The sequence below is a fragment of the Diadema antillarum genome, unplaced genomic scaffold, assembly GCF_040938485.1.
Source record: "Diadema antillarum isolate AM-2024a unplaced genomic scaffold, OU_Dant_1.0 seq00001871_RagTag, whole genome shotgun sequence".
NCBI lineage: Eukaryota > Metazoa > Echinodermata > Echinoidea > Diadematoida > Diadematidae > Diadema > Diadema antillarum.
This window is the reverse complement of record NW_027272540.1, coordinates 83,873-106,690: the sequence shown is the minus strand read 5'-3', so window position 1 is coordinate 106,690 and position 22,818 is coordinate 83,873. Positions and strand designations below refer to the sequence as shown.

At 41.0% G+C, this 22,818-nt stretch overlaps 1 protein-coding gene across 1 annotated transcript in view; it reads right to left on the bottom strand.

Moving 5' to 3' along the window:
- Positions 1-22,818, bottom strand: part of LOC139712887 (uncharacterized) — a 112,007-nt gene that overhangs the window by 48,320 nt on the left and 40,869 nt on the right. The window contains exons 12-14 of the mRNA XM_071624667.1: positions 20,876-21,083; positions 19,653-19,727; positions 3,833-3,985 (exon numbers count right to left, since the gene is read on the bottom strand). Of these exons, the coding sequence (XP_071480768.1) occupies positions 3,833-3,985; positions 19,653-19,727; positions 20,876-21,083 (436 nt within the window). The remainder of the gene's footprint in view (positions 1-3,832; positions 3,986-19,652; positions 19,728-20,875; positions 21,084-22,818) is intronic.

Here is a 22,818-nt window from a genome sequence, read left to right as displayed (position 1 = left end):
GTCGGTTGTGTGTGTAAATCGCATTAGTCACGTATCACGCGCGTACGAACGGAAGTGACTTTGCTACCGGACTATCCCATAATGCACCGTAAATGACGCTTAAATCAACATCCGGGTACTTTTTACGTCATTGGCGATAGCGAGAATTAGAGAGCCTTTCACTTCCTGCAGAAAACTCTTCACTGTCTTGGCAGCATTGCAAGAAGCCAAATGCTACTTGTTCACGGAAACAGTGTCATCCAACGTGCTGCAATGCAGCCAATATGAACAGACAGAGGGAGAAATACATCAGTATATTGCAAATCCATGAAAAGCTGAGGAAAAACAAGGCAAGTGTCGTGATGTGTCTCACCCACAAACGTACAACACCTTATTTTTTATTTTGTTCACAAATGGACCTATGGATCAAAAGTTAAATTGTAGGAGTCATAATTAAATGCATAGTACATTGGGCCCTAAAAGTTCATTGACCCCTGCTGTGACCTTTGACCTTGTGGTGACCATGAAACCCCCAAGGTTTATCTACCATCCAAATTTGGTCACAAATAGACTTACGGATCAAAAGTTATGACCCTTAATCAAAACGCGCCTTAAAAACTTAACATTGGGCCCTAAAAGTTCATTGACCCCTGCCTGTGACCTTTAACCTTGAGGTGACCTTCATACTTGGTAAAAGGTAAAAATTTGTATGACCACTCTTCCCTCCAAGTTTGATTCAAATTGAAGCCCAGAGTACAGAGTTATTTAAGTTTTTATAGCGTTACAGACAGACGATGGACAGACGGACGGACAACGGACAAATGGATGACGAACGGACGACGGACGGACAGACGCCACAGGCGATCCCTTAAGCCCCCGTTCCACTATGCCGTTCTCGCTACGATCTGACAATTTTCTCAGGTCGGGAAGGATCGGGTAAAACCTGAGCCGATCTGGACACAGTACGATGTTAGAACGCTCTAAGTACGCTGCAGTTACGACTACCAAGTGCTTGCTACGCTCTTACTACGATGATCGGGAATTAGACATTGCGATCTCTGCCGCTGCCGGTACGCTTTAGAACGATGTAGCTACGCTGTTAGTGCGATGTTGCCGATGTTATCCGATCAATGCACGCTGTATCTACGCTCTGAACGATCTATACGATCTTATCACGCTGTTACCCCGTTCAGAGAGCTGAAAAGTGCCCGATGTGCCCCGATGTACCCCGATTCGACTGTGGGTCAGCAGTCAGTCAACTTATTAGCATCAATGCAGAACAGAAGAAATATGCTGTGGACCTCGAAGATTCATTCTTCTTTTTTTACTTTTGATTTTCAAAGTTGTTGTTGCTTCGTTATTCTCACTACTCTTTCTTCATCAGCGAGCCCGTGCTTCTGTGCCTCCAGTGCCCTGGTTATGACCCACCATTTTCCTCTCCTCTCCCCTCCTCCCCCCCTTAATTGTCCACCTCGGACTTACTACCTTCTTCACTACTATATATTTCTATCCTCTCATCATTTTTTTCCTTACAAGAGAGCCGCCATGTGTTTGTTAATGTGTGTCCGTATGTGTGCATGTATGTGTGTATTACTCTGTCTGTCATTTTTTTTTTTGCTACCGCTTAGGAAAATTTGTTGTTGTTTTTTGCAATTATATATTTTTCTCTATGAGGGGACTGCATTCTAATACTACAAGCTCTGCTTTTTAGCAGTCCCCTCCATTTCCAGCAATATTTTGTATGCATTTACCACAGTGACGTAACTGTTATTTGTATCTCTGTTGATAATTTGCCTGTATCTCTTTTACAAGACTATTCTGTTCATCGCATTGTGGTACTGACTTCATGACGTCTGTGTATATGAGCGTTTCTTTGTATTTTTTATTATTTGTTTGTTGGAAGTGAAATAAATCAACTTGAACTTGAACTTGAAGAGCCTCCTCAACTCACGGTTCTTTTGCAGCAATGCATTATATAAACAAAGACGTGCTGATTTTTCAAAGGATTTTTCTTGATGTCCTTGCTTTTATAGTCCGTCTTCCTCCAGTTGTAGATGATTTCATATTCTTCAAAATTCTGCTATGTCCTCTTCCTCCTCTTTCAGCATCACGTGCAGTCTCTCTTTCTTCGCCTTTTGGGTAGCTGCTTCGCTGCTTTCTTCTCTTCTTTTTCTTCATCTGTTCTTCTTCTTCGAAAATTACAGCTAAAATTACTTCCCGTTCTTGTGCCGATGTTACTACGCTCAGAAAGACCTTGTTACGCTTATCCCGCTGCGTTTACGCCGTCATTACGCTCTCCCCGCTGCGTTTACGCTGTCACTATGCTCTCCCCGCTTGCCGTACGATTAAAAATATGTCAATTTTGATCGGGGAGATCGGGAAGAAATTTTGAACCGGTTCAAAATTTCTTCCCGATCTGAAAAACTGCCCGCTCCAACCCCGACCTCCACACGATGCTGCTACGATGCTTCCGATCCCCGTACGCTTTTGCCGCTCTCTCCCGATCTGCTAGATCGGGACAGATCGGGGTCCAAATCGTGATAGTGGAACGGGGGCTTTAGTCTCTCCTCACCCCCCGTGGGCTCCACAAAAAAACCCACATGCAACCATTTGAAAAGACAAAGGAGTTAGAGGTGTCAGCACTTTGTAAATACGTGGCGAGCAGACAGACCAGGAATTCCTTAAAGGGGGGGGGGGGGGGGGGTGTGTGCAAAGCAGTAAAGTAGTTTATATTTCTAGTGCCACTTCTTGGTCTAATCGGTTGACAAGCAAAAATGACAGAAAAAAAGAAAGAAAAAAGGCGTAAGTGCAATACAATCAGTTGACAAGGATAGTTTCTTTATCTTAAAAAAAAGGGTAAAAGTTTAAAGGGGGGCGCACATGCCCCTTTCATTTGTTCTTTTTATTCTCCTAATTAAAAAAAAAACAAACAAACCTAAACAAGATAAAAGGGGGGTGCATGTCCAGTGCGCCCCCTCCTAGATCCGCCACTGCAGACTGAGATAGACGATAGGCAACTAAACATTACATTCCGACTTCTCTATGAGTATCCGGATATGAGATCTGGATAAGGGGAGGTCGGATTGCAGAGGTTGGACTGTAGAGTGCTTTTACTTCCTGCAGAAAACTTCTAACTGTCTTGGCAGCATAACAAGAAGCTGAATGCTATGTACAGTTGAACCTCTCGTATCCGGACAAGTCGGGACCGGGGCTCATCCGGATAAGGGATTTGGCCGGATACTGGAGACTCAATGCTTTATACACGCACATTATTATACATACACATGTACTGATGTAGCCCATTGTAGTACCACATGTAGTAATGTGTATACTGCAACCTTTTCATTGTTACATTTGGGGATGTTTGGGGATGTTAAAATGTCTGAAGGTAAGCAATTTGGGAGGAAATTTGATGTAATGTATGTTAATCATGTTGGAAGTAATATGTCATTCATGTGTGTTTGGGAATCCCCCTTTCCTCCCGTAATTATTTTTAAAAAAAATCAAGGCGAGATTGCGTCCGTATAATAGAGAGATCCGGATAAAGGGAGGCCGGATAAGAGAGGTTCAACTGTACTTGTTTATAGTAACAATGCTAATAAAACTTGGCAAAACAAAAAATACAACCATACAAAAGACAAATGGAGGAAAGACATCAGCACATTGCAAATCCATGAAAAGCAGGGAAAAACACATGAGAAGCCATATGAAAAGACGAAAGGAATTAACGATGTTAGCACTTTGCAGACACATGAAAAGTAGAGAAAAATATGAACAAGGCCCTCAGAGATTACTTTTTAATTTTCTAATCCTTTAGTTTTTTTTTCTATCTTGGCCTTCTCCAGGATCTTACCAATCGTGCATGCCCTGTTACATCTGTGGTGACAAGGATCTCATGTTTGAGCTGGAGCTCCGGAATCGACCAGAACTGGAAGAGGTCTTCCTCACGAAGGTGACTCTTGATGATGAGGGCGCTGTGCGGCTCATCAAGACGCATCTCCAGAATCTGGACAAGGAGTGCAAAGTGAAAAAAAAACAGTTTACATCCGTCTCGTCAAATACCACTAACACTGATTGGGTATACGTGTAGTGTTCATGAAACTTTCATGAGTTTCATGAGGTGCCACGATTAACAAAAAGTAAAATGCACACGAAAAGTTTTTTTTTTCCACGCAATGCACTGAATGCCAGAGGCAATTCAATGCCCCAGATGTTTCTGATTTTACAGTACATGATCATGTGGCAGTGGACCATGTCATCTGTTCTCCCACAGGCAGGACAAGTGCCTTAGAGAAATCCTAACATCTGGGAGGATGATTACGATTTGGGGTCCAACTAAATTTCTTTAAAGGGATGGTATACAGTTTTGGGTTTAGATGGGGCTGCAAGTTACCAATGTTTGTATTGTGTGTGTGTGTGTGTGTGTGTGTGTGTGTGTGTGTGTGTGTGTATGTGTGTGTTGGTGAGATGAGAAACCTCTTATGAAATAGGACAGAACATGAAATTCTTAGAGGAATTCACAGTTTATTTCACGAAAATTGGTCTTGAAATGGTTGAGCTATGGAAGAAGCGATCCTAATAAAATGCGACAGGCCACAATTTTTATTAGAATCTTTGTTTTACCTTGTTTCAGGATATCTCAGTCATATCAAAACCAATTTTCATCACATTAAACTTTCAAGTTCCCTTAGAAATGTTTGCACTTTAACATTTCATAGAGTGGTTTCTAAATATCTTGCAAAACATTAAAAGCTGAATCCTCACTTCAACCAATACTACATCATCCCTTCAAGTTGATTTAAGCATAGTACAAACATCATGTTTATCTAGAGGTTCACTCTGCATTCTATTCAACTACTAGTAGATTTAGATTTAGATTTTACCGCACAGCTTCTTTTTCTTGTGGGAGGGTGCATATCACGTGTACTATGTTGACTGCTAGTGCTTATACCAGGTTTCTATGTATGGTTTCAACCAAATAGTAAAGAAACTTTGACACAAAACAACAACAATCCTGTGTCTTCATTGCAACTGATTGACAAATTGCCCTACATCGACGTAAATAAGCACTGAATTGATCAGTGTTTTAGTAGTAGCCATGATAAAAAATCATGGGCGTACATACTCGAGCAGGATTCGAACCCACGACCTCCTGATCACCGGACAGGCGTCATCTCTGTGGCAGCAGTCCCCAGGTTGCTGCCATAGTAACAGTTACTCTCCCTGGCGGTATTGTTAGATGCGCGTATTGCCCTAGAATACGCTAGGCGGTATGCTTTGATTATTGTATGCGCGCAGGCGCTTCCCTTTGATCTTGTAATGGTAACTAAATAGTAGAATGATTTTATACGCTCAGATCAGTTTCACGTCTGTAGCTACTACAGAAAACATCGAAGGTACATTCAGCAACAAAATCTTTAAAGGAAAAGGAATCAAAGTCAACGAACCATAAACAAGCTGCTTATATGTGATATAATGTTCACCAAAGAGGTAAGCAATTTAAATATGATTGTATTAAGTCTTATATACAATTTATATGTGATTCTTATGATTATAGTATTTTATATGTTTGTACAAAGAGGTTAAGATTTAACAATGAATATATTGTGAAGAGTGATCGAATTAGTATTGATGTTACTCTTTAGCAAATGTGAGATTGAAAGCACTGTGATCTATAGATGTATGTAATTTTAGTGATTATTGTATAAATGCATAATTTTAGTGTGAAACATTCATTAGACATATATGAATGACAAAGCAATTTTATTGTAATTTGTGAAACTGAATTAGATCTTATTGTATATTTTACTTATACAATTTTCTTTACAGTTTCACGGGTACGACCGTAGAGAATAAATATCTGACCGATTCCAACTACGTCCCGTTTGTCAACTGGTAATTTATCGCATGGGCAGCTACAGTGAAACTCTTTGAACATCGTTCCTGTTCAACGACAAGTCGATGATCGTCATACCAATCTGATGAGCCATTCGATGTCAACCAGCGCATTCGTCCCATCGGCGTTCACCACATCGTAAAGTCGGGTGCAACGCAGGGAATTAGGCAACTGATTGACGGCTTGAATTCGTGGTAGAGGTCTTCGAACAAGTGTCATCGGAACTGAACTTGAACTTTGAACTTCGATACATGAATGCTGATACTTCCAGTGCTGATATAGACTATAAGACAGCTCAGCCCATCATCGATTCCTCATCCGTGACTTCTGTAACAGTCTCCTGGTTGTGGATACATCGTGTTCGTGTGGTATTGATATTGTAATCTCGTACAAGCTGTATTAGATATTAAAGTACAGTTTATTTCGCTCTGTAGGAAGAGAACTAGAGCAAGAAAGGAGTGCGTGACATAAATCATATGTAACTAGACTATATAGCTTTGTAAGAACAGTGAATGTGATTGAGCTATATAATTTGAACTAGATATAGAGCTATATATATAGACTTACTCGAATTCAGAAGTGAATATCGCGTATTAACTAAATCCTTAGTGTTATACACGTGATATACTATCTGGACAGAATGTGATGTGTATTTACTCTTCGTAAAGAAAAATTGTATTCGCTATAGTACAATATTTCAAATCTGTGTTACGAAAGAAAACATTTTCTTTCTCTTTGCCTAGAAATGAAGCGAAGTAAGTGAAATTTAGACACTGTTGACATGGTTGATGTATAATAACGATCTCATAGAACTGTTGACATTAATGCAAAGAGTGTGTTATCTGTCAATATGGAAGAGTATCAAAGTAATACTACCGATGGTCTTGAAGATAACGTAAATACAAGCACTAAGAAAGAAACAATCGATAGCATGTCTGCCAAAAATGTGCGGCGTTCTACCCGTACAAAGAAACTTACAGAAAAGGCTAGACAGAACAAAGTAGAAGAGTTAGAAGAACAGTTCTATTCAGAACATTTTGACATGCTAACAGTCTTGAAGGACTCTGAGAAAATGCTGTCCTCAGTTTCCGTAAACTGCGATGACCTGTCAGAAAGAAAATCTGACATCTCTGCTAGATTCGGTTCACTGCAACAAGTAGCAGATGAGTTAGAAGAAGTTCTAGGGGAAAGGGATGAAGAGATAGCTAAGAATTTAGACAAGCTCTCCCCAATTGTTGATATGATTTCGAAAATCGTAACCACTGTTTCTAAGAAGCAATTCGATACTAAGGAACCATCTATCACAAGGAAGTCGACTGGTTCCAAGATCTCGAAAGCATCTACAATCTCGTCGAAGAGGTTGGTTGTTGCAGCTGAGACTGCAGCTCTGCAAGAGAAACTTGCTGCACAAAAGCGTCAGAACGAACGTCGGAAGGAGTTAGAGCGTCTTGAGTTGGAAGAAGATGCTCGTAGGAAGGAAGCTTCTTTTAAGATGGCGCAATTACGCAGAGAACTCGAGGAAGAACGTCTAGAAGGTCAACTGAAGGCACAAGAGGCAATGATGAGAGTGTATGAAGAGGACGATACTGCATCCTCCATCACAGTGAGATCATCTAAGCAGCTGGTTGGATCATCTCAGAAGGAAAAAAGTGCAACAATCGTGAAAGAAATGTCACGAGAGAAAAGCATTCCTAGAGCTGATAATCATCCATTCCCTACAAACCAGAAGTCGTCGAAGACAGATGCCCTAAATCCTGAGTCACCAGTCTTCTATCCAGCTTCCTATCACTCAGATGCCAAGGAAAGTGATGCTCTTACAGAGGAGCTTGCTCGAGCGATGACGCTTACCAGACTGCCTATTCCTGAGCCTCCTGTATTCATGGGTGATCCTCTACAGTACCCTGACTGGCTGTCAGCCTTCACAACTTTAATCGAGTGTCGAGGAATCCCAGCTGGTGAAAGAATTCACTACCTCAGAAGATACCTTGGAGGATCTGCTAGAGATGCTGTCAGTGGCTTCTTCTTGCTGAGATCAGAAAATGCATTCGATCAGGCCAAGGCGGTGCTTGAGAAACGCTTTGGTAACCCCTTCACGATTTCAGAAGCCTTTCGATCTAAACTTGATGCATGGCCAAGAATCGCCAATAAGGACCACAACGGTCTCCAAAATCTCTCAGACTTCCTGCGACAATGTCTGGTGGCCTCTTCAGAAATCAAAGACTTGCAGATCTTGAATGACATGCGAGAGATTGGCAAGATTTGCACGAAACTTCCTGACTACATCGTACACAGGTGGAATCGCACAGTAGCGACGCTCAAGAAGAGCAGTGGACGATATCCATCCTTTGAAGAATTTGTCTTGTTTCTGACAGAGGAAGCTGACATCGCAAACGATCCTTACGTGACGTATGAGACTGCAAAGACTGGAAAAGACCGAAACCAACACGTCAGTCAGACACAGGAAGTAAACAAGAAGCCTGCAAATCGGCAGCAAAGGATGACTTATTCGACAGCTAGCAAGCCAAATGTGGCCAAGAAAAGCTGCATCTTCTGCGAACGACAGAACCATGGCTTAGAAGAATGCCGGGAATTCAGTAGGAAACCAGTGGAGCAGAAAAGAGAGTTTGTGAAGAAGGAAGGACTGTGCTATGGGTGTCTTAGCAAAGGCCATATGTCGAAGCAATGTCCAAAGAGGAGTGAATGCAAAATATGCAGTAAGCGTCATCCAACCTGTATGCACTACGACACATTCAAACAGTCAACTGCAGAAGGAAAACAAGAAAACAAGGACAAACAAGAAATGCAGTCTACCAAGGCCAAGGAGACTCCCAAAGAAAAAGAAGCAAATTGCCACAAAGCCATATCAGGTACAGACGCTTCTCTCACATCAATGGTTCTGCCGGTATACCTGTCAAGCCTGGACAGTCCCGAGAAAGAGATACTGGTCTACGCTCTGTAAGACACAATGTCAGACACAACCTTCATTGCAGATAGTGTTGGAGAAGAACTGCAGGTACCATCACATGCTGCTACATTGAGGTTGACAACTATGACAGACAACTGTACGAATATTCCATGTAGGAGATATGAGAACCTTGTAGTTCGTGGTTTCAAGTCGGCCGAAAAGATACCACTTCCTGCTGCATACTCCAGGAACTCAATTCCACTTGATGAAGCTCATATCCCTACACCAGAGACAGCAATCCAGTGGCCTCACCTAAACTGTCTCGCAGACCAACTCGCACCAAAGCAAGACTGCCCTGTAGGTCTGCTCATTGGATACAATTGCGCTCGAGCTCTCGCCCCAAAGAACTGTATCTCTGGAAACAATGATGAGCCCTTCGCAGTAGAAACAGAATTAGGATGGAGCATTGTTGGTGGCTCTCAGACGTACTCTACAGACAACTTTGATGCATTCGGGCAATCATATCGTACTGTCAGCATGAAGGTAGAAGCTCCTATTTTGACTGACAGTCAATCAGACGTGAAGTATGTCTACAAGACACAGCTAAAATATGTCACGACTGCAGATTTCCTTCAGATGATGGAAAAGGACTTTCATGAAATCGAAGGAACAGATGTAATGTCTCAGGATGACAAGAAATTTCTGCAGATCGTCAGAGATGGAATCAACCAAAGGGATGATGGATACTATGAAATGCCCCTCCCCTTCAAGAATGGTGAACCCACTCTACCGAACAATCGACAAGCTGCCATAAGTCGACTCAAAGGATTGAAGAGTCAGTTCCAGAAACGACCTCAGTACAAAGAACACTACATGACATTCATGAACGACATTCTTCAGCGAGGTGATGCAGAAAAGGTTCCTGCGGAAGAATTGTCAGTTGAGAACAAGTGGTACATACCACATCATGGGGTATATCACCCAAAGAAGCCGAACAAAGTGAGAGTCGTTTTCGACTGCAGTGCTCGTTACCAAGGAACCAGTCTAAACGATCATCTCCTACAGGGCCCCGACCTCATCAACCCTCTGATTGGAGTCCTGTGTAGATTTCGCCAAGGACCCATTGCTTTCACGTGCGATGTGGAAAAGATGTACCATCAGTTCCGCGTCATGAGACAGCATCAGAACTACCTTCGTTTCTTGTGGTGGGAAGATGGAGATCTTTCCAAGACTCCAGTGGACTATCGAATGAAGGTCCATCTCTTCGGCGCCACTTCCTCCCCAGGATGTGCCAACTTTGGACTAAAGCAAATCGCGAAGGACCATAAGGAGCTCAGCATGGAAGCTGCTGACTTTCTTACAAGAAACTTCTACGTCGATGACGGTCTAAAGTGTGAATCTTCTGAAGCAGAAGCCATTGACCTCATTCAGAAGACAGTGAGCATGTGTGCCAAAGGTAACTTGCGTTTGCACAAGTTCGTTAGCAACAGTCCAGAAGTCACAAGCAGTATCCCTGAGTCTGAACGTGCTGCTGTTGCCAAGACTAGTCTTGAACTCGGCCAGCAAGACGCTACGCCCATTGAACGAGCACTCGGCCTACACTGGTGCATCGACTCTGATGAGTTCTGTTTCAGACTTACCCTCAAAGACCGTCCCTTGACAAGACGTGGGATTCTTGCAACAGTTGCCTCCGTCTACGATCCACTCGGTCTGATTGCACCCTTGGTTCTAGTTGGGAGACAGATTCTCCAGGAGATGTGTAGAAGCAAGATGGACTGGGATCATCCTGTTCCTGACGAGCTCCGTCCACGATGGGAAAAGTGGAGACAGGAGATGTTGAAACTCGACAAAATGAAAATCCCCCGTTGCTTCCAACCACAAGACTTTGGAACTCCCAAGGAAGTTCAGCTGCACCACTTCTCAGATGCATCATTGACAGGATATGGTCAGTGTTCCTACGTGCGTCTAAAGAATGAAAGCGGTCGCGTCCATTGCTCCTTGGTTATGGCAAAGGCACGAGTATGTCCTCTCAAGCCAACAACAATCCCAAGACTAGAACTCCAAGCAGCTACTTGTTCAGTGAAAATTGCCAATATCCTGGACAATGAACTCGATTATAGTTCTGCCACACACCACTTCTGGACCGACTCACAAGTTGTTCTTGGCTACATACACAACGAGACAAAGCGATTCCACATGTACGTTGCCAATCGCGTCGAACGCATCCGTCAGACCTCGCGTCCAGAACAATGGAACTATGTAGCCAGCGCAGAAAATCCTGCAGATCATGCATCTAGAGGATTGACGACAGAAGAAATGCTGGCATCAAACTGGCTCACAGGACCCAAGTTTCTTTGGGAGAATGAGATTCCTCCTCAAGATGTTACTGCAGAAGTCTCTCCGGATGATGTTGAAGTGAAATCTGCCACTGTTCACGCAACACAAGCAAAGACTTTCACGTCCTTCGAAGAAAGGCTGACTCGGTTCTCCAGCCTTGAAAATGCACTGAAGGCAGTGGCAGTAATAGTAAAGTGCTCTTACAGGAAAAAGGGTCTGAGCATTGACGAAGTAGAAGCCAAACAAGTAGCAGAGAGGAATCTCATCTGCGCAATCCAGAAGGAAGCCTTTCGTGAAGAAAGAAAGCAACTCGACAAATCAGATTCCCTAGCCACTTCGAAGTCCAACTCACTGAGACAGCTTGACCCGTTCCTAGATGACCACGATCTGCTACGGGTGGGAGGTCGGTTGAAGAAGGCAGAAATGATGTATGGTGAAAAACATCCTGTCATCCTACCAAAGGATAGCCACCTCTCTAAACTTGTCGCCTTACACTACCATCGAAGAACGGCACATCAAGGAAGGAATCTAACCATCAATGCTATTCGCTCTGGTGGTTATTGGATCACTGGTTGCAGACGCATTGTCTCTTCTCTTATCAGCAAGTGTGTTCACTGCATCAGATTCCGAGGCAAGCCAAGAGGACAGATGAAAGCCAATCTACCACAAGAGAGTAGAACCTTCACCTCCTTTCACATACTGTGGACTCGACTGTTTTGGTCCCTTCACCATCAAGGAAGGGAGAAAGGAGTTGAAGCGATATGGACTCATTCTTACCTGCATGTCAATGAGGGCTGTACACATAGAAGTGCTAAATGACATGTCTACTGACGCATTCCTCAATAGTTTGAGATGTTTCATTGCAATCCGAGGAAACGTTCGCCTCATTCGTTGTGACCAAGGATCAAATTTCATGGGTGCAAAGCACGAACTAAAAAAGGGCCTTTCTGAACTGGATGAAAATCAAATAGCTACCCAGTTACTGAAGATCAACTGTGAGTTCAGGATGAACCCGCCGGCTTCGAGCCATATGGGAGGAGTCTGGGAGCGGCAAATCAGGAATGTCAGGAACGTCCTGAATGGTATACTTGATCCGTCGGGCACTCTACTCTCAACTTCTTCTCTGCGAACGTTCCTGTATGAAGCGATGGCAATCATCAACAGTAGACCTCTGACCGTCGAAGATCTGGAGTGTCCAGACGGCCCACTCCCATTGACTCCCAATCATGTCCTGACAATGAAATCAGGTCTCGTATTACCCCCTCCAGGACAATTCGTGAAAGAAGATCTCTATCTCCGAAAGAGGTGGAGGCGTGTCCAACACTTAGTCAACCTCTTTTGGGCACGCTGGAAGAAAGAGTATCTTCACACCCTACAAGCAAGAAAGACTTCGTCACAGCCACAGCCAAACATTGAAGCAAACGACATTGTCATCTTGCAAAACGAGAGTCTCTGCAGAACGGACTGGAGAATTGCCAAGGTCATTGAGACCATCTCCAGTGATGATGGTTTGGTTCGAAGAGCGACTCTCCTCATGGCAACTCCAGATCTAGACGAGCAAGGCAAACCACTCCACAAAAGAAGTGTAATCGAACGACCTGTTCACAAACTGATCGTTCTCATCAAAAGCTCAGAATAGTTACTGACTATGTTATATTTTTTGAAGGTTTTCACAGTACTTTGCTGTGGCATATTGATTATTATTGTGATATACTTCGCTATTGGTTTGGTATCAAACCTTTGTTTACACAAAATTAAATGTATAATAAAGTGATTAATGTGAAATAAAATCATAGATGATTTTGGGTGGGAGTGTGGCAGCAGTCCCCAGGTTGCTGCCATAGTAACAGTTACTCTCCCTGGCGGTATTGTTAGATGCGCGTATTGCCCTAGAATACGCTAGGCGGTATGCTTTGATTATTGTATGCGCGCAGGCGCTTCCCTTTGATCTTGTAATGGTAACCAAATAGTAGAATGATTTTATACGCTCAGATCAGTTTCACGTCTGTAGCTACTACAGAAAACATCGAAGGTACATTCAGCAACGAAATCTTTAAAGGAAAAGGAATCAAAGTCAACGAACCATAAACAAGCTGCTTATATGTGATATAATGTTCACCAAAGAGGTAAGCAATTTAAATATGATTGTATTAAGTCTTATATACAATTTATATGTGATTCTTATGATTATAGTATTTTATATGTTTGTACAAAGAGGTTAAGATTTAACAATGAATATATTGTGAAGAGTGATCGAATTAGTATTGATGTTACTCTTTAGCAAATGTGAGATTGAAAGCACTGTGATCTATAGATGTATGTAATTTTAGTGATTATTGTATAAATGCATAATTTTAGTGTGAAACATTCATTAGACATATATGAATGACAAAGCAATTTTATTGTAATTTGTGAAACTGAATTAGATCTTATTGTATATTTTACTTATACAATTTTCTTTACAGTTTCACGGGTACGACCGTTGAGAATAAATATCTGACCGATTCCAACTACGTCCCGTTTGTCAACTGGTAATTTATCGCATGGGCAGCTACAATCTCCACTAGACCACCGAGCTTTCGCCCGATAGCAAGTGTTGGTTCTAATCCTTATAGCATGCAGCGGGTACTGCTTTTGTTATTCAAATTTATGAAGTTCTTCCGTCGAGATGTTTTCATTGCAACTGATTGACAAATTGCCCTACATCGACGTAAATAAGCACTGAATTGATCAGTGTTTTAGTAGTAGCCATGATAAAAAATCATGGGCGTACATACTCGAGCAGGATTCGAACCCACGACCTCCTGATCACCGGACAGGCGTCATCTCCACTAGACCACCGAGCTTTCGCCTAAAACATCTCGACGGAAGAACTTCATAAATTTGAATAACAAAAGCAGTATCCGCTGCATGCTATAAGGATTAGAACCAACACTTGCTATCGGGCGAAAGCTCGGTGGTCTAGTGGAGATGACGCCTGTCCGGTGATCAGGAGGTCGTGGGTTCGAATCCTGCTCAAGTATGTATGCCCATGATTTTTTATCATGGCTACTACTAAAACACTGATCAATTCAGTGCTTATTTACGTCGATGTAGGGCAATTTGTCAATCAGTTGCAATGAAAACATCTCGACGGAAGAACTTCATAAATTTGAATAACAAAAGCAGTACCCGCTGCATGCTATAAGGATTAGAACCAACACTTGCTATCGGGCGAAAGCTCGGTGGTCTAGTGGAGATGACGCCTGTCCGGTGATCAGGAGGTCGTGGGTTCGAATCCTGCTCGAGTATGTACGCCCATGATTTTTTATCATGGCTACTACTAAAACACTGATCAATTAAGTGCTTATCTACGTCGATGTAGGGCAATTTGTCAATCAGTTGCAATGAAAACATCTCGACGGAAGAACTTCATAAATTTGAATAACAAAAGCAGTACCCGCTGCATGCTATAAGGATTAGAACCAACACTTGCTATCGGGCGAAAGCTCGGTGGTCTAGTGGAGATGACGCCTGTCCGGTGATCAGGAGGTCGTGGGTTCGAATCCTGCTCGAGTATGTACGCCCATGATTTTTTATCATGGCTACTACTAAAACACTGATCAATTCAGTGCTTATTTACGTCGATGTAGGGCAATTTGTCAATCAGTTGCAATGAAAACATCTCGACGGAAGAACTTCATAAATTTGAATCCTGTGTCTGTGCCTAAAGATAGCTTCAGCACAATAATATAAAGAGTGCAATGATGATATGGAATCCAGCACTCCGTAGCTTTCCTTTGCGCAAACAAAATGAAAATTCTTCATATTACCTGCATCACAATAAGAGATTTAGACAACAATCACAAGCTGTAACTTCTCTTGTACAGTACTACCACATGGGAAATTGAAAAGATAAAAACTTTTAAATTTCCTACAACAAGGCAAGTGCCAAATTGTGTCGCCCATTCGCGTACAAGAAATCCATATTCTTCTAACTCCCAGAAGTTCGTTGACCCGCCTATGACCTTTGACCTTGTGGTGACCTTCAACTCCCCAAGGGACATCTACCATCCAAGTTTGGTCACGTACAAACGGACATACATAGGGATCAAAAGTTATGAGCCACAATCAAAACGCGCCCTAAAAACTTAACATTGGGCCCTATAAGTTTCTTGACCCCTGTCTGTGACCTTTGACCTTGTGATGACCTCCACCTCCCCAAGGGACATCTACCATCCAAGTTTGGTCACAAACGGACGAAGGGATCAAAAGTTGTGAGTCACAATCAAAACGCGCCATAAAAACATAACATTGGCCCTAAAAGTTCGTTGACCCCTGTCTGTGACGTTTGACCTTGTGGTAACCTTCAACTTCCCAAGGGACATCTACCATCTAAGTTTGGTCACAAACAGACAAAGGGATCAAAAGTTATGAGCCATAAACGAAACGCACCCTAAAAACTTAACATTGGGCCCTAAAGTTCATTTACCTCTGCCTGTGACCTGTGACCTTGAGGTGACCTTCATGTTTTATAAAATGTGCACCTTTGCATAACCACTCTTCCCTCCAAGTTTGATTGAAATTGAAATCCTCATTAGAGAGTTATTCAAGTTTTGGGCGTGTTACGGACAGACGACCGACGGACGGACGGACGGACGGACAGACGCCGCTGGCGATAACTTTGTCTTCCCACATCTCCGGTGGCCTCGACAAAAATGATCTGCCAAGACTGCATAATTCATTTTTGCTCCCTTCCAATCTTCTAAATTGTTCCCCCATCTCTGTAAGACCAAAGCTTTGCCTACTAAATTGGTTGCCTAATGAACCCATCAACATCCTCTACTGCACTCACATACCAAACATGGCTGCAGCATTTATTGCAGAGCTCCGTCCAGCCCCCTCCCCCGGCACACATGTACACTTTAACAGACATCTTACGACAATCCCAGCTTGGACTATTCTTTCCAAGTTTATCAGAAGTGGACAATATAGTGAGGTTTAGATCTGCGATGCGATCACTAAGATGACGCAGCCTCCCCGGTTTGACAGACAATGGAAACTGTTAAACAGCTTTTTCCTTATTGGTGTCGTTTAAACGTTTGCAGCCAAGATCTAAAGCTTGATTATAGCATTTCCACAAGAAATGTATGTATATATACTCACATTTTAATTGGTCATAATCCCCATTAACAAAAGAAAAAAAATTATGAACAAGCAAGACACAATGCGGACCTTCACATGGCAAGACATGCAAGCCATGAAACTATTCTGGAACATGTCTTATTCTTTTCCTTTTCTTTTCACTCACGGACGCATAAATATTTTCTACACCAACGCAATCATCACTGTTCCATCACCACCATGAATATTATGTAAAATTATGTATGAATAAAAAAAATAAAAAAAAAAAGGTTCAGTTTTTGCCATCATGAATGAATTCCTTCAATAGCTCAGGATCCCTTACCACTGATCATGAATCAAACCAAACTGGGATCTACTTGGAAAACTGTCGTGAAAGTACGAGAACAAAAGGAGAGTCAATGAAAAATGTATAGCATATGACAGACAGTGGGTGTTGGAGAGTGTGAGGCTGCCGAATCACGTGAGCCTCTCTGGCTCATGTGAGCAAAGACAATAATTATCATCACACACGATGACTCTATTGATGAAAGACCAAATAGGAGAGCATGTAAGTTTTCCTTCATCTGAGACTCCTGAATTAGGGCTTCATCATCATGATGGAAAATTCTGGTGAAATTCAACAGTCCAGATACTTCCGCACAGCATGCCTGAGTGACACCCTAATCTTGTCTTTCTTCCCTGCTCTTTAAAACTGCACCTCCTAACTGGCTCTTATTTCAATCACTTTTGCAATACAAAGTAAGTGTACTTTAATGATGCTGTAACGTATGTGGCATCAGTCTAGTATATCGTATAATTCTTTGTTTCTAAAAGTCCTCTCAAGGCCTAGCAAGAGCAATTACTTTTGGATTCATGCTGAAAAAGAGGAATATATTGTATTCATTAAAAAAAAAATACAACCCCAAAATAGAGACATAATTATTTAGATGTGCACACCAAATGGGGATTTCTGTACGTCAGTCATGACCATGAACAGAATGTGAGGTGCTTCAGTATGAGATGTTCGAGGTAATTTTGCAGATGGAAGAAGGTCACCTGTTTTTGAGATGTGCCTAATTTCAGTGAAATCTTTAAAACTCATTCTCTATCACTGCTTCACATTTTAGTAATGTCATTTTGAGCAAATCTCTTCTTGCATTCATCCTTCAACTGATTGATTGATTCATTGATTGATTCATTCATTCATTCATTTATCTGCTATTTCTTACATATTCATTCATACAAGTAGTTATTTTTCATTCATTCACACAATCATTTGATTTGCCCACTCATTCATCTATTCATTCATTCCATTTACTCAATAAATCATTCATTCACTCCTTCATTCATTCTTTTGCTCATTCATTCATTCATTCATTCACTCACTCACTCCTTCATTCATTCACTCACTCACTCATTCATTCATTCATTCACTCACTCACTCCTTCATTCATTCATTCACTCACTCATTCATTCATTCATTCATTCAATACTGTCACACACAATGACTCTATTTGACAAGAGACTAAATATGGAAAGCACATGAGTTTTCCTCCATCTGAGAGCTCCTGTATTAGGGCTTCATCATCATTATCAAAAGTTTTGGTGAAATGTGACAGTCCAACCTCATGGCCCACAAAAAGTTGCAGATTACAATTTTTTGTAATGGACCAAATTATGTCATTTGGGTTGACCGACTATTTTTTTTTTAAATTTGTCTTATCTCGGAGAGTAATATTTTCTCTACCTACTGTCAAAATCTGGAGGCTTAAAAGAGCCAAATTTGAGATATTAGCTGTTTTCCTGGACCATATTTTTTTTTAGGAAAGGCACTGCTTTCACTGTGAAATAGACCATGTTTTTATTGATAATTCTGCACAGCACGCCTGAGTGACACCCTATAATCATTATATGAGACCCTGCATCACAAAACCAACAAGAAGTCGCCAGACATGGATTTTTTAATAGTTAAGGGCAGATTCTGAAAGAACAGACTCTAAGCTTTAAAATGATGTACATGTATAACTCAATTCAAATGGACTCTCCTAACCTATCTAAATATTGGAAAGAAAGCACATACTCTGGAAAAGTGTGAACTGAGCAAAGAGGCTCTGAAGTACAGGGCCTTTTCAAGCGCTTAACCTTTACCAAACCATGCTAGCTGTGCGATGAATGGGACAAAAAGCACGTTGTAAACCACAGGAGCAGCAACAATGAAGGGGTTATCAGATTAAAGTGAAATTGAGCATGCTCTATTAACACATTCTGTCCATAATTGATGCCAACTTTCATAGCAGAAACAATATCCCTTCAAAAGTTAGCAGAGTTGAAAGTGAAGAGTGTGCAAAGGATTTTCAAGAAATGAAAAGGGGTCTCTACGACATATCTGATCTCACTACTTTATAAAAAATGGGGGGTTGTAGAAAAACACAATTTTTCATTTACTTTATGATCTCTAACTTTGGTTAATACAGAAGAAGAAAAGCTCTTTCAGAAAATATGAAAAACCCAAGATTGACTTGGTTGACCCACTTCAGCTTTCTTGAGTCCTTACGTCAAATCAAGGGATGCGACTTTTTGTTCGTTTTGTGGTGCATGGTCATATATCGTCCTTCTTCCCTGTTCTTACAAACTCCACCTCCTAACTGTCTCTTATTTTATTAATCACTTTTTGCAATAAAAAGTGAGGGTACATTGATGATGCTGTAACGTATGTGGCAGCAGTCCAATATAGTATCTTCTGTTTTTTTTAATTCCACTTAATGCCTGGCATGATCAATTATTTTTGGGGTCAAGCTGAAAAAGAGGACTTCACATACATATTCATTAAAAAAAAAATGCAACCCTATAACAGAAACATGTTTAGTTGTGCACACCAAATGGGGATTTCTCTACGTCAGTCACGACCATGAACAGACTGTGAGGTGCTTCAGAATGAGATGAGATGAGATGGGATGAGGTCGTATTGCAGATAGGGGATGGTCACTTGTTTTTTAGACTTTCTGAATTTCAGTGAAATCTTACTACTTTCCTGGCACTGCTCCAAAGTTTAGTTCTGTCACTTTGAGCAAGTCTCCTCTTTTATTCATCCTTTAACTTTTAATTGATTGATTGATTGATGGATGAGCATCTACCAATGATTATTTAGCAATCATTCATTTATGCATGCCACTATATCTCATCTATTCATTCATACAAGCAAATATTTTTCATTCATTCATTTCACTGGCCCACATTCATTCATTCATTCATTCATTCATTCATTCATTCATTCATTCATTCATTCATTCATTCATTCATTCATTCATTCTTTCATTCATTCTTTCTTTCATTCATTCATTCATCAAAATATATTTGAGCTGTTCTTCATCAGTTTAATAACATTGTGTCTGAGACGACGGGCTACTGATGAAATGTAGGTTGTGGCCTCACCGCGTCCTTGCACGCCTGCAGTTCGCACACCTTCTGGCCAAAGTTCACTGCATCCATGAAGAGGATTCTCCCGTCCTACCAGGGCAGTGGCATTTGCAAGAAGAAAAAGAAGAAGATACCACATACATCACGGGTTAGCCAGTGTAGACAGTGGCAGTTTCTGAGGCCTAAGTGCCCCCGATTGAATACACTATCAATGATTAGTGATGAACACACTTACAATGATAATGACAATGACAATGACAATGAGAGTTTCCCCTCTGTCAAAATGAGGTGGAACAGAGTTCACAATATTGCAGGAAAACAAAAACAAATAAACAAACAAACAAACAAACAAACAAACAACCAGACAATGAGATCTGCAGTGAGGCACTCATCTGAGCATTGAACTTCTCCTGGCACTCCTTCTGTCGTAAATTCTTCAAACAATCTCGACATTGGGGGATCGGCAGCAAGCAACCCCCGTCCCCCGGCATCCTCCTCATAATTTTTGGTAATTGGAACCCACCCCTAGGGCACCATGGGAACATCCTCATCATTTGTACAAACTTTCATTCTTTCCCCCATTGATGACTCAAATGGTCAAAATCCAGCCACAATTTCTCCACAAAAAAAAAAGAAAACATCAAAACTAGCTAATTTGGGGTATTTCGACCTTGCCCAAGGGGTCCACTTATGGGACACCACCATCGCCACTTGCACAATATGCTCCCTGTGTTGATGATACTTGCCAAATTTGACTTAAATTCAGCCCATGACTTTCACACAAGAGAAAAACATTACAAAAATTTGCTAATTTAGGGTATTTTAAGCTCCAAGCAAGGACACCATCATCATTTCTACAAACTATAATCCTCTCGCCGGTTGCTGATTTCTATCAAATTTGGTCAGAATTAAGCTGTTTACAAGGAGATGAAAATATCATAAAAGAATAAAAATCCGCCAACTTTGCATATCAGGGCCCTGTCTGAATGACCCCGAGGTAGCAACAACATAATTTGCACAAACTATGGTCCCCTCCCCCAGCCCCGGTGTTCCAGAAGAAGATGATAGTGAGAAAAACATTACCAATGATGGACATAGGAAAGCAGACATCAGTTGTCGGACGGTGAACTACAAAAGGTTCAATTTCCACTTGAGCTTCATGAACAAAAGTATGGGATCATAGTAGATGTCGTCCATGGAAAAGATGAAAAATGTGTCCAAACACGCTTTGCCTTTACCTCCAACCCCATGAGAAGAAGGTTCCTGTTCCGCGGGCACACAAAGCCCTGGTCCAGCCAGTAGTGGATGCCGGCAGTGACTGCCAGGACTGAGTGGCAGGGAGATGCCGTGTCTATGCCCGCTGGACTCTCGGCACTGGCCGATCGGACTCGAAAGCTCTTGGAGTGGGCACTGGATGTACGCTGACTGGGTGCAAACTTCTTGTCCCTGGATGCGAGAGAGTGTTAAAAAAGGTGTGTCTGAGTTTGTTCAATTAATTGTAAGCAGATATTGACAAGGAGTTGGCTATCTGATTGATGACTGATTGATTTATACTATTTTTTTTTTTGGTCCCCCATTGGATATTACAACAAATATACTTAGAATACAGTACAAGTACACCCAAAGACATGTCAGAACGTGCTATTGAAACTGAAAATTATTAACAGACAATATCACATACACCATGAAAATGTAATATGATAATCAAACATTTACAGAGAAAAAAAAAATACATAAAAGAAAAATTATTTACAAATATTATGCTAATATGTAACTTCTGAATATTTAATAGTCAGTCATATTCTTTCCTGCATCACCCACAGCATCATTCACCTATCTCCAGTAATAATCAAACGCTTACCTGTTTCAACGGTATCATTAATATACCCCCCCCAAAAAAAACAAAAAAACAAAAAAACAAAAAAACAAAAAAACCCATAAATAAATGAATAAAACAACACTCAATGTATGCCTGAACTTTCGAAAAACATAGTCATGGAACTCATTTCCAATTTCATGCACACAAGAAGTTGAACACGCTTGACTCAGGTTCCCCCCAAAATCATCTTGCCTTGTTTGTGGTAAAGGCTACATTATGAATGTTTTGCTGTAACCATTTTGAACACAAATTTACAAATCTATACCCCTCAAAATTTAAGTTCTGGAATAAGAGTTTGATATACCATATTTCTCTGTTAAAGCAGCATTATCTTCATTAAATACATATGTATTACATCATAAAAGAATTAAATCCTGTTCAATTATCTTTGCAATGACACCTCACTTGATATGATTGGGTGTTCCTGGAATGTGCAACACAGCTTAGTTTAAGGACAGATCAAAAGTGAAAAGTGGCAACAGTTCTGCAATTGAAAAGGTACTGTTTTGATGAAATAAGGCCACTGGAAAAGTAATGATGAAATGTGAGGACTTTCAAAAATTCCAATCACCTAAACATTTGATGATTGTTTGGTCAACCTGTATGTTTGATTGTAATCTGGAGATACTAACTGCAGTTTATAATTCAAGGATGAAGCCTGGAATCTAATGATAATCTCACAATGCATTCTTTTTAAGCAGATGCCTCCCCTGAAAAGACAAAATAAATGGGAATTATGCTGTTTGACATAACAAGCTTGCTCCCTTTTGCAACATTTCACATTTGACCTTTCCTCAGACTCAGTTAGTTTTCATTGTAAAGAAAATTTAATCAAGCTTTCTTATGATGTCACATTTGAATAATATGATGCAGTTTTTAGCGAAATATGATACATCAAACTGGGATAACAGGACTTGTTTTTGAAGGGTTTAGTATGAAAAATGCTAGAAAAAGGGAAAGGATTCCTCTGCTCGTATACTATTTACACATTGACCCCAAATATTTTGTTCTCATTTTTCCTCCTTCTTCCCGACACAAATATTAGTTTGAAACATATCAATTAGTTAAAAAGATAAAACAGTTTAAAAGTGATTATAACAAGAGAAACAAAATAATAAACACACTTTGTTCTTATTCAAAAACAAGAATCGGAGACACCCACAGATGATTCTATTTCTCAGGACAAAAGAGCATTAATCTTTAGCCCTCTTTCATGATACAGATTTTTGATTGATGCTAAATTCAGCACAAGGCATCAGCTTCAAGGCTGAGCAGATAATTACATGATACCATATGATTTTA